Source organism: Ambystoma mexicanum, chromosome 3q (genome assembly GCF_040938575.1).
Source record: "Ambystoma mexicanum isolate Mex_15411 chromosome 3q, UKY_AmexF1_1, whole genome shotgun sequence".
Lineage (NCBI taxonomy): Eukaryota > Metazoa > Chordata > Amphibia > Caudata > Ambystomatidae > Ambystoma > Ambystoma mexicanum.
In genome coordinates, this window is record NC_090926.1 from 317210321 (window position 1) to 317223892 (window position 13572).

A 13572-nucleotide genomic window follows, 5' to 3' on the forward strand; every position below is an offset into this window, starting at 1 on the left:
TAGTCAGACCCCAATGCAATGTCTGACCTTCTCGAGACAGAGGAAACTGTGGCATTAGTACACAGGAACATAAAATATCAGTCTACAAGTGCTTACATCAAAGTGACCTACTTTTTAAAAGGCAGGAGAATTTAACTTCTACCCTGCGACCTGTACTGAGTTTTCTACTCCCCTTCAGTTTCATTTGAGGTAGAAATGCAGGACCAACCCCATAGGCAATTGTGTGGGGCAGTCACTTTCCATCAACCTGTGGCGTATCGACACCTGTACCTGTGGGAACTTCAGTGAATGGGACCTTTAACTGACAGGATGGCAGGGTTACGCACATTTTATGTATGGGATGTATGTACGGGATTTATAAAAAACACAAACCTAGCTGGGTAGCAATGGGGCACTGTACATTAGGGATGCACCCAGATGGTGTGGTAGTAGCAGAGGTGCTGGGATGGCTAAGGGGAGGATGGAACTCAAAGCTGGGGGAGGGGAATTAGCGTTGAGTGTAAATACCAATCTCTTGGGTACTACCCAGAATTGTATACTTACTTATGGAATGTCACCAGTAGGAGGAAGGTTTGGTGTGGGGTGTCCTCTTGTCCACAGGACACATTGAAGTGCCAACATTCTATGTTCTGGTACTGAGGACACATTCATGGCGCCAAGTAAGGTTCCAACTGACCCACCCACCCATCCTTCTACTGCACGCCCTTGATTCTCACAAATGTAACTAAGTATGCATGAATAACTGTTACTGTACCTGCAATTCCTTACACGTACAGCATTGCTCCACTGTAACCAGACATGATTGTTTTCTGCTCTTATCACCTGTAACACTTTTTCCTGTAACAGCGCCACAATGCCTCCGGGTTGCTGTGCGCTTTAAAAATGTTAATAAATAAATAAGGTAGACCACTAAAGAATACAGGCTTAATATGGTAGGTTAATGAAGAAAATAATGCCATGATATGTAGTCCAAGTGTAGGCAAGATTAAACGTGAACTGCTGTTGTCTGTGAATACAGTACATTGACATTGATTAAACTGTTTCTAGAATTTCTGGTTCATATGGAGCATATTTGTGGCCTGGACTGTTTTGTGAATGTTGACTGCTAGTGTGTGGCTTTTGATTCCGGTCTTCTGATTTTCTTCAGATTATTTTAGCTCTGGGGAATTACATGAACAGTAGCAGACGAGGATCCGTATATGGCTTCAAACTGCAGAGCCTAGACCTGGTGAGGCAGTGCATCTTATGAATAAGTGTTCAAGAGTATTTGATGTGACTGTGGTGTCTCATTGATGAGGATGGACATGATTCTTCGTGTTTGTTGTGCCTTTTGAGTGTGGTTGAGGGTGCAAGTTGGTCATTGGCACATTTGTTGAATCTTTTAATTGAATCTTATATTTGCATGGTGAGCGTTTGTACCAATAAACATTTTCATACACATGTGTACACATTGTAAAATTGGCCTTGGCATCCCCTTGGCTTGTATGTTCTGGTGTGACATTGCAGCTTTTTTAAGGATTCGTGAATGCATAAAATAACTTTTTGTTGGTGTTTTATAAGAATATTTAATAGAATGAGTGCTCTGACATAATTGGTATGTTATTACATCTGTGCTGAAGTATCCTGGTTTGAAACTCTTACTCATCTGTTGTATTTTTAAGCTGGCAGACACCAAGTCAACAGACAGGAAGTTGACACTTCTGCACTACATTGCACTGGTCATAAAGGAGAAATACCCAGAATTGTCAACATTCTGGACGGAGCTTCATTATGTTGAAAAAGCAGCTGCAGGTGAGGAGCAAAGTGCGCCGTTCTTCTTTTTTTTGTCTTCTTTTCAGCACCTGACTTTCACAAGACATATTTTAGGCATTTAAAAAAGAATCCTCCACTGCTTCTGATACAACACGCCTACGTTGTTTGACAAATCTAGCTCTTCTGGAGGTAAAATATAATGAAAAGATGAACATAGTGTTACCATTTTGTATTTCTGATAGTCTGTCCATAGTAGTATTTGCCATTTGTTAGAAAATTAAACAATGGGCAAAGTGGCATGTATCCTCTGAGATGTGTTCCCTTTCCATAACTTCAGTGATAAAGACATCAAAAGTATCAAGGTTGGGGGCCCGTCACTCCTTTGGTGTCTGAAGCAAGCAAGCTCGGACAACCCCAGAGGTCCCTCTGAATGAACAGGCAATTGCTACTGTGGCCGTAAGCAGTGTTTGGCAATCTCAGTGTTGCTACTTTCATTGTCTTGGTCAATTCTTTCAATGTTGTGCGTTCAGAGGAAACTATCTTCTGAGAACACAAGAAAAGAAAACTAGGCCTCCTTGGACTTCAAGTATCCATGGCTCTGCACTTCTTAAGCTCAACTCCATTCCCTCAAAGCAAAGGCCTCTGGTGCTGTACAAGGACTCCTCTAGCATCATGTTAGCTGTTAAGTGACTGTGTGCCTTATAAATGCCTACCTACCATACACGTGCAAATTCCTAACACTAAGAACCCATTTCGTGAACATCATTCTTTTCAAGCAATCCTGAATCTGGTTCAGATTGGGCTGCCTACTTGCTTAGATTCTCAGATTTCATTAAAGGATTTGACCAACAAATCTCACATTTTCAGACATCCGGGGAAGGGCTGCAGTCGAGCTGTACGTCTACATCACTCTCATGAGTCCTCAAGAGTTTGCAGCCCAAGACAGTACCTAATATTTAGGAAGTGCTAAAGTTATTGGAAACAATTATGTTAGCTTTCTTGATTAGATTATGAATTTTTCTAAAGAATGTAGAAGAAATAGAACAAACTTAGTTTCCCCTTGTAGTTCTATACCCAGAAGAAATTAATACCACCGTCATTTGGGGGCAAGAGCAATGAAGAAGGGAATCGCTGTAAGGCACATGCTAGCAGGGATTTCCTAAAAGTAGGAGTCTTTCTGGACCCCCTTCGTCATTGTTGCTGCAGTATAGATGGGGAAGGGAACTGTTAGCCCAGGAATCAGATGCTCCTTTTCTCAGTATAGGTTATTGAGCTGTGTCAGGGATCAAGAGTAAGACTCAGACACAGTTGCAGTTTCAGTGTTTATGAAAGTCTTTTATTATCAAAAGATAATCGCAGACAACATTATTCTATTGGACCCTAGCCCCTCTGGTCTCCAAAGAATGTTTGAAAAATGTGCCTATCTTCACAACCTTAGACCCAACTCTACAGAAACCAAAATGATGGTCTTTTGTGCAGGTCAAAAGTTGAAACATTATAGATGGGTGATTGAGGGAGCCTTGATTGCCCAACCGTCAGAATTCATTTATCTTGGTTATTACTTGAGTAATGCCTCGTCTGGTAAATTATGGACGGACAGGCTTAACCTGAAATCTAGACCTTTGTTGTGTCAAATGAAGGTGATCTTTTCCAAGTATTACACATTTTCTTTGGTCCCGCTGTTGGAAGTTTTCACCCTGAAGGTGGAAACCGTCCTTCTTTACAGTCTTGACATGTGCCTGTTCAATCTTAACACGCATCTTAACACTCTGCAAGGCGCTTACTCAAAACGGCCCTGCATCTTGCTCTATCTATTCCTAATTGTGTTATCCGGCATGAGTTTGGCCTAATTTCATTGGCTTGCAGATTTGAATGGAGAGCCCTGTGAAATTATGCCAAAATTCTTGATCCTCCGAGGAACTCTCTGTATCAAGACTTTCACGAAATGCTATTAGGTAGCAGTCTTGGATCCTTTAAACAATACAAGAGGAGGATGCAGGCAGTACTTGAAGAACTTGGGGTTACGGATAGGGAGTTATGCACTCGCCCAGCTTATGTTAAAAAGAAGTTATATGAAAGGGACTGGATTCTTATACTATTGAGGCACTCAACAAATACAGTACCTATAAGGAGTGCAAAACACATTTGAAAAAGAGATTTGCGATGTTCCTACTTAACTCCTACTTAATCTCATTAATAGATTAGTTCTCACTACTCGAAATTGTGGACATTCAAGTACTAAGTGTTTAAATGATTCCTTGGGTTCAGCACAGTTCGAGAATCTACAATTCACCTCCTGGTCCCTTGTAATTCTACCCGTATGTATTATATGCGTTTTAAATTTTATCAATTTCACACCCGAGCGAGGATCAGCCATTGGAGAAGTGAAGCATGTTTTGACCAGGAGGTGAATTGTAGATTCTCGAACTGTGCTGAACCCAAGGAATCATTTAAACACTTAGTACTTGAATGTCCACAATTTCGAGTAGTGAGAACTAATCTATTAATGAGATTTATTAACATTGAATTTGAAGACTCCCTTGACCACCTCTGGATAAGGTTGATGACAGGGAATCAGAAACCGCTTATTTTTGCATTGGTACAACTATTGAGTTATTGATGCTGAACTGCTGATTCAGAAATGAATTATCACGCAAATTAGTACTATCTGTACTATGAATGTCAGATGGCACTATGTATGAAAGATGGATACTGTAATTGACGTAACGGTACAATCACTTTCTGGGGCCTTTCTCTCCGACTTCCTCTTCCACTTATTAGTTATATCTCTCAATTGTTTTTGAAGTCTAAAATGCTTTTATGTGTCTTTTAAGGTTTTATGTCTATTGTAAGGTCTATACGGTTTTTTAGTAGTTCTTAGCTTCTGTTTTAGTGGCTTATTGCACTTTAGCGTAATTTGCACAAATGTAATCAGACTGTCTATATGTTCTTGCGCAATTACGCTTTATTGTGAACTAGATAGATTTGTGCAGTCTGCTATTGTGTGCGTGATCTGCATAGTTCGTATTGTACTGCTCATACCACAGTTGCGGTTATTGTTATTTCTGGTCTTCAAATTAGGCTTAATGTTCGGATGGGTTTTAAATGAAATGTAAAATGTTAGGAGCATTTCACTGTCCGCTTGCACATAGTTGTTTTCAATCAAATGACTTAATTCTAAAATTGTGGATCACCCTATCAAATGTGTGAAATTTAGTAGTCGCAATAATGATCCTGTTAACTCTTACCTACATATGCTCTGTTTGAATTTTTTGCAGTGTCTTTCCTAATTGTATGTATTCAATGTTTTGTAAAGGTTTTTTCAAACCATAAACAAAAGGGGAAAAAAAGAGTGGTTAGGGAAATCATACCTATCCCTGACTCTAAGAGAGGTTTCCCTACCTCAACAAAACTAAGGAATGTCTGTGTCAGGATGTCTAAAGCAAAGAGAGGTCTCTGCGTTGTGTAGAAAATCCTAAACTGACCCTCACACACTAAACTCAGTATAACAAAAATGGGGAATTGTCTCTTGGCTGAAAACCTGCAGCTTCCTTCCAAAGTTCCAACTATAAAGTCTCTAAGGTGCACAAAAGAAAAGATGAATAGTTCCCCTAGAGAAAGGCCTTCACTTTCCCTACAGTCTTTCTGGCTATTCAAAGTGTCACTACTCAAATATTCCACAATCCCAAAGGGGATGGCTCTTCCCTTGAGCTTTCTGTTTCTCTTGATTCCACAATCCCAAGCAGAATGGTTCTTCCCTTGAGTTTTCTCCGATTCACAACTCTTTACAGTACTTCTCTAGACCTCTGTCTTTTGAGGAAAAGGGTATGCGTCTTCCTTTTTTGGCCCACACACACAATGCTTTACAGTTCTTATATTTTCCACAATTTCTGGAGGCCTGTGCCCCTTGTCTCCACCCCTGGTTTACTCTCCTGCCAGGTTTCTATCTTTCTACTTGGGTGTGGGTCCCAGACTTGCTGTGTAACTAGTTTATCTCCTGCCAGGGCTTTTTTGTCTCATCGCTTGGGTGCGAGTCCCAGTCTTGCTGAGTGCCTGGTTTACGCTCCTGCCCAGGCTTTTGAGTCCACTCAATATTCGAGTGCAAATTCCAGGTTTACACTCTTCATCATTCACTCACTTCTGTATCCAGGTAATTATCTTTCATTGGTTGGGCCACCGACCCTTCTCCAATTGTGTTAAATGTCCCAGCTCCCTTGTTTAGGTTTCTACTGTTTACCAATGGTACGCAACATCCGCCCTGAAGCGTCCCAGTATCCCAATATCCTTTGCTGAGCTTACCGGTCTTCTCTGGGAGCTTCAGCGTCCCTCATGTCTCACTGTTTCCTCCGCTGTCCGTCTGCTGCCTGGAGGCGCGTCTTGTCAACTTCTCGGTTCCCTCCTGCCCTTCTCCTTCGCTCGGCAGCTCTTGACTGCCTTAGACGCTGTGCTTGTCAGCTTCTTTGCTCCGGTCTGCAGCTCACTTTCCTCCTGTGTCCCAACCAGCATCAGGAGGACTGGCACTCGTTCTGTTCAGGTGTTCCATATTTGAATGTCCGGAACCTGTTAACATCTTCCAATGAATAGAACACAACGTTGGCTTGCCGCTTCTAGTGATCTTCATCACTTCATCTCTCTTCCTCATTTCAGTGTTATAAAAGGCAGGGGGGTGTACATAAGTCCTAGTACTTGTTGTCTTAGTGTTATTAAAGGAAGGGGGATGTATGCAAGTCCCAGCACTTGTTAACATCCTCCAGCGACTAGAACGCGGTGTAGGCTTAACGCTACTAGTGATCTTGATGCCTCCATTTCATTCTCGTCTCAGAATTAAGGGGGGAGGTATGCATATAAGGTTGGTGATCAGTAAACAGATTTTTATGAACCCTACAGTATGCCATACAAGAATGGGGAAAAGCAAAATTTCTGCTATCAAGGCACCAAGGTAAGTAATTATTCTGGTCTAATGTCTTTACCCTGCCTCCCTGGAATTTCTCTTCCTCCACGTGGTCCTCCCGCAGATAGCCTCCCACAGGGTCAGAGTAAGGTAGCTTCTGCCTTTCCCTGGCCACATGAGGGGAGCTTACACCTGGAGAAGTAGTGATAAGCTTGCTAGATTAATCACAGCTGCAAAACTCATTATTTCGGCTGTGAAGAAAACCTATAGTTTCTACATTTATAAAAATTAAACTCTCTGGGAGCTATGGGGAGATTCCTAGGCTTTGGGTCTGATCTGATCCCGCCTGAACATTTTACTTTTCCTTCACTGAGAGAGAACACACGAACGAACTCCAGGCAATGACTACTGTGTTGTAAGGCTTTGCAAATTAGTGATCATTACTCTGTTCCCTGGCACAGAGCCCCTAGGGTGTGCTTTTGCATTAAAAGCGCTGAGGGAGTTCCACATCTAAAATGAACATCGTTGTGTAACAGTATACCGATTTTTAGCTATTCTCTGCCCAGAAAGACACGTGAATAAGGCTGTGTGGATTCACGGCTGAATCTACATACTTTGTGTTTCCTCAGTAAAGTTTTAATAAGGCAACCAGCAGTGATTAGGTGGCTACAAGATTTTTCAAATAATGTAGAGTTGAGATTGGGATTGAGTGCACTCCCAGCTCCCAATACTTTAATAAGACCGGGAAATCTGCATCAATACTTTGTCAAACACAGGGACGAGTCCTTAAGCACTGAAAAGCAACACAAAGCTGCATATCTCTTGAAAGGCTCTACTGAAGCAACTCTTCAAAATCACACTGTCTGCAAATACTTTACCAGACTCTGTGTTGTAATAGTGTTTGTTTTCCAATTCTGGACGATTCACAAAGGTACTTAACTACAACAGAATGGGGGCCATCACTTGTTTGAACTGTTCATGTTGCAACGACATAAAAGGTGATTCTATTTCACACACCCCAAAAGACAAAATTACCAAATTGCAAGACCACACTATGCTTTTCAGTGACCGGGTTAAATGTACTCTTTGAAGTGCCTTTGTGCTTAACTATATATGAGCCAAACAAAAATAAAGCTCAAAGAAGAGGATAAGAGTGACACCAGGTAAGAGAACACCAAATCCATGTCGGTAGACTGTTTTATGAATTTCACTACAGTAATGAAGCCAGATAAGTGGACTTGTTGATATTGACATTTGTATCATAATTAACTTGTTTGGATCAAATTGTGAATGTAAAATTGATCAATGAATTTATCGAATTGAGATGATCCAACATACCTGAGCATTGTTATAGCTATAAAAATGTCATAAAAAGGGGTCCAAACTACACGCATTTGTTGACAACTTGTTGTTTCAAGTTTGGTTCTTTCTAAACATTCCATGAAAAGATTGACACGTTCTGGCAGGGACCTAACCCTATGAAGTGGAGGCAGGTGATGCCTTCTAACCTGACAGTGGAGGCCTACTAGGGCATTTGCCAGAGCCAGTCCTTCCCCAGAAGTGGGTTGTGGGAGTTAGGAGGCCCATAGTCTCAATTCATGTGCCTGGCTGCAATTGCACAGTACTAATTTTAATTAGCCCATACCTATCGTACAACGTGCTGGCCAGTTTCTTCTTTCTTGCCTTTCAGAATGGCTGAGGCCAAAATTCCTTGTGGCGGAGGATGGAGCATTTTGCCCAGCAACAAGAGATGCAGCTGCAAATCTCAAGCCAGATCAATGCAGACTGGCAATCCAGACCCTCATCCCACGTGAAATACGAACTTTGAAATAGACTTTGATAGTAGCAGGCCATCCTTGCACGTTACTGGCGGACCCGTGTTTGAAAAGGGGGAGAGGCTTGAATGTCGCTTTATGGTTTCTGATGTCTGTAATCTGGCCCCTGGTTGAGTGGAAGACAGAGAATGAGCTGGGGCCAAGAGCCATTTGAAGAGGAAGGATAAAGGGGACGGGAATGGGCAGTGTGGTTTCTTCAGGTGAGATAGTGAGGAGAAGGTGGACCAAGAGACCAAGCAGAGGATGGACGATGAAGGGGAGCATGGAAGACGGTTAAATATAGTGTGTGCAAGGTGAGGTATTAGTTGGTGCGAGAAAGTGGTACTTGGAAATGAGGTTTTGTGTAATGAGAGTGAGACTAGGTGAGAGCAGGGGTGCGAGTGAGATTGATTGAGAAAAGGTTAACTGGGAAAGTGAAGGGAGGGTGACTGCAGGAGAAGGCGGGGTGAAGTGTAGCGTGGTGGGAGCCGAGTGTAGTAGAGTGGTGGGAGCAGCCGAGTGTAGTAGAGTGCTGGTGGGAGCCGAGTGTAGTAGCAGAAGGGTGAGGTAGAGAGTGGTGGGAGGAAGTTGTAGAGAGTGTTGGCAGAAGGGGTGTAGCGGAGTGTTGGCAGAAGGGGTGTAGCGGAGTGTTGGCAGAAGGGGTGTAGCGGAGTGTTGGCAGGAGGGGTGTAGTATGGAGTGGTGGGAGGAGGGGTGTAGTAGGGAGTGGTGGGAGGAGGGGTGTAGTAGGGAGTGGTGGGAGGAGGGGTGTAGTAGGGAGTGGTGGGAGGAGGTTGTAGAGAGTGTTTGCACAAGGGTGTAGTAGAGTGGTTGTAGGAGGGTGTAGCAGAGCACATTGCTGGAGAAGGGGGTAGTAGAGCGTGTTGGGAGGTGGCTGTAGCAGAGAAGATAGTGGAGAGCAGTAGAGGGAGTGTAGAAGGAAGAACATTGACGGTACAAAGAGAGAAATAGAAAGAGGAGAGTAGTAACAGGAGAAGGGGAGAGTAGAAAGAAGGAAAGAACACCAGGGATAGGAATAAAAGCATGTGGGGAAACGTGAGACCTCAGTGTTTGGACGGCACCACTACCCGAGAGCCACCTTCTTGTGGGATCCCAGGTTAGGATCCACCTGAAGAAATAAAATCACGCACGCACGCACGCACACACACATATACACACACATACACACATATATACACACACACATACACACAGACACATATATACACACACACACAGACACATATATACACACACACATACACACAGACACATATATATACACACATACACACAGACACATATATATATATATACACACATACACACACATATATATATATACACACACATACACACACATATATATATATACACACACATACATATATATATACACACATACATATATATATATATATACACACATATATACACACACACATATATATACACACATATATATATACTTGGACCCTATTGAAATAACTAATAAAAACTCTTGAACTGTCTTCGAGAATTGGTGTGTTCTTGAGTTGAACTCTGACTTAGAGACACACGCCTTTGATGTCATTTAATTATTAGTTTTGTGATCAGTGATCCTTGTATGGTAGTGCAGGGTAAGTATTCAGTTTTGTCGGAGTGTAGTTCAGGAAGCCCACCCTTTGATGCTCTTGTGAGTGGTTGACATCTCCTTGATTAATTAGCTGAAAACTTGTGTGTCAAAAGCAGCCTGCCAGAATAAAATGTCCGCTCCACACCAGGGTGCTGATTACCACAGACTCTTGAATTATGCAGACCGAGAAAGGGGGCAGAGTTACAGTCCACAGGAGGGTTCCACAAACCTGGATCTTGCTGTGGTGCCCAAACTTCCTGCCCTGTCCCCACAGGCATAGCACTCTGGGTATGAAATAACAGGGCAAAGGGCCTTCTGTAAGGGCTACAATAAGCTGTGGCATTTTGCCTATGTAAGGGCGGCCCTCTCCATAGTGAGCTTATCTTTAGACTCTTGAAGGAAAGAGGATTTGCTAGAACCTGGTTGTTAATAAAATCTATTCCAAAGGCCTCAGCAAGACAGGTGAAGGCCAGAGACTTAGAAGTAAGAAGCAGGAGGGATGATCTTACCCTCAACCATCGCTGAACATAATTTGCGGTGATGCTACTGTGAACCAAGACCTGCACAATGGAACCAGAATCCTGCTCACTGGAGATAAAGGACCCCTGCAGGTGCCAAACAGCCTTCCTGGAGTGCAAGTCCACAACTGAGGACTCTCCTTGGCTTTGGAGATCTGGGACTGTGCCTCCCAGCACCCCTGAAGCCAGAAGCAGCCCAGAAGCCCTGTTTTTTCTTCATGAGGCTTTGCAAGCTGGTTCAACTGTGCTCATCCCATTGCAAGCTACTACAGGAACAAGAGTGCTGCTTTTGAAACTGTAGGCGAGTCACCTTAATGCAGACTGAACCCATGAAAGCCAATCACTCGAATTGACCCGCCAGCCAATGTGACTCCGTTAAAGCAACGAAGTCGCTGCATCTTGACAGCCTAATTGATCAAGTGGAAGCCAATGCATTGACACTGCTTTGATCCATTGAAGCCCCCTTCTCAAACCATCCCAGCAGTGGAGCAACATTGGGAAGAAAACAAGAAGTGCAACGCCTGGAAGTCTGGCTCAACACTGTTGAACCCCATAGAGATACTGTTTAGTCGGAGAAAGTAAAAGGGGAGTCCAGAGGCCAACCCTGTAACAATAAAAAGGTATATACCAAAACTTCTCAAAAGGAATAAAATTAAAAGGACACTATGGAGAGTCTTAGAAATCACACCCATAAAAAGAGTAAAAGGATCTGCGAGTGTGGAAAAAGGTTCACATTCACGGAGGCATGGGGAAATATAATCTGCCAGTTAGCAAGAAGTTCTGGGGTTCTCACAAGTAAGGTCGATTTAGCTTTAAAGTTTAAATCTTACCTAACACAGATGAACTTCCTGAAATCAAAACTTTGATCCCGCCTGACAGCATCTGGGTGCTGTTGCTGTTTCAAGCTACACACGAGATTACTGAGCACTGGTGGATAGAATGCAGTGTCGGCCTTCACATTTGATGTCTCGATTGGTTCCCTACATTCTGATATGCTTGGCCAATTTTTAGGAGACAGCTACCAATACAAACTAATGAAACAAAAAGGTTTTTTCTTTCATGATCAATCCTTGTTATTCCTTTTTATTTAAAGAGCAAATAAACTGGCCAAATAAATCTTGGAACAAATTCTCATACTCATGGACATCGCCACCCCAGTAGCTCTTCCCAGTAGCTCCTGCATATTGGCCACTAACTACAAGTAGCTCTTGCCAACGTAAAGGTTTGAGACACCTGGCATAGACGTACCCAAAACCTGTGCCTATACTGTGACCAGTCAGGGAATTACAAATGACTTTGCCCAAGGTGACCCCAAAAGAAATGGCGAAAGGTCAAAACTTCAAAGGAGGCCGACTGGACGAGTGGTGACATTACCGAGCCTCTGAGCAGAACAGGGATTCAGACTGCTCACATCTATTTGCAGGCCACTCTGGGCCCGGCCTCCCACCAGAATGATGGAGTCTGAGGCAACAGGAAATTACACAGACTATGCTTTCGCTCTGGCCCCCTAAAGCAAATTCAAAAGTTGATGGTTGACAGGTTTTGAAAATCATAACCACGGACACAGCTCAGGGCAGTCCTCCAGACAATCGCTTTTCAGCCCACCAAAGCCATTACAGAAGGGGAAAGACCATATGCAAATCAGGCTTGCTCTGATCCCAAAAGGGGGAATCCAGCCCAAACTGCTAGGTCTCGCCCCTTCTGCATGAGACCACAAGCATCCACAGACATGTTTCAGCCTTGTTGGGTGTAATCGGTGAGGAGTAGATTGGGTCTTTAGGCCCAGCAGGTTTGGGGCCCACGTCTAGGCATACCTGTCCCACTCGGGGTCATTAAAACAAAACGTTGATGGCTGGAAGGTTTTGAATAAGTTATAACCACAGGCACAGCTCTGAGCAACCCTCCAGACCATTGTTTTCTAGTTCGGGCCCACTGCATTACGTTCTGTAAAAATCCATGCCCTGAACCCATTAGCATGGTAAACGGCATCCCCCTTAGCTTAGTTCCAGTTATGAAACAAACACAAGACCTCACTTCAGACCGAGGGCATGGCGAGTCCATATACTTTGATTGGATTAATGCTCCTTATTTTGTAGTCATTTTTGGGGTTACCATGGCACAGGCGGCATAACCCACATATCAAATGGGAGTCAGGAGAGATATGCCTCGTTCCATTTACACCGCTACCCGATACTGTCCTACAAGAAACTCAAGGATTGCCCAGTCAGGCGCTTATCTCGCATTCACATTTGATTGGAGCAATCATTCCCAAGCATCCTTCTGACTACTACGAGTTTGTGGATGTTTTTTTGAAGTTTTTATTTTAGCAAAAAAACTGCTGAGTCTCTCCCTCTGCATCGACTTTGTGATTGCCCAATCGAGCTGGTAAAAGGGACTAAGATACCCTATGCCCGGTTGCATTCCCGAACTCTCGCAGAAATGTCTTGCAGGGATATCTATGGACAGCCCTTCAGAATTGGTTCATCCAGCGCTCATGATCCCCAGCTACGTCTTCCTTGTTCTTTGTTCCTAAGCAGGAACCTGTGTGCCTGCATCGTCTACTGGGCATTAAATCTGGTTACCATCAAGAACAGAGAACCCTTCCCCCTTATGTCTGTCCAGTTACGATCTGTGTTCATATTTTCTAAGTTAGACTTGTGGGGGCTTACAATCTCATTCAAATTCATCCTGGTTAGGAGTGCGTTTTGGAGTGCAGAGAAGCAGTCTGTAGCAGTCCGTGGAATCCGTGACCTGGCCCAGTCTAGCTTTACTGGGCGCTGACTTGGCTGAGCACTAGCACTTCTCCTATCATGTACATGCTTCGCAGTAAAGGGTGGTTTGACTTTGGTAATTTTCCGGATGTTCATCTAGGCCTTGAGTTGAATTGATTGTTTATTTGTATAGCGCCTATACACAATGTGTTTCAAAGCGCTTCAAGAAGGGAAGGGAACATGGGAAAATATAGTTACATTCTTACAAGTC

The 13572-nt window shown here is 43.3% G+C and overlaps 1 protein-coding gene across 6 annotated transcripts in view; it reads left to right on the forward strand.

Annotated features, from left to right (window-relative positions):
- The window catches only part of FMNL3 (formin like 3), a 780663-nt gene that overhangs the window by 634655 nt on the left and 132436 nt on the right, over positions 1-13572 (forward strand). For all 6 annotated transcript variants that reach the window (XR_011305037.1, XM_069653874.1, XM_069653877.1 and 3 more), the window contains 2 exons: positions 1148-1228; positions 1662-1791. Coding sequence is in view for 5 of the 6 variants with exons in the window: in XM_069653874.1 (XP_069509975.1) it covers positions 1148-1228; positions 1662-1791 (211 nt within the window). In the remaining variant the exon portion in view is untranslated. The remainder of the gene's footprint in view (positions 1-1147; positions 1229-1661; positions 1792-13572) is intronic.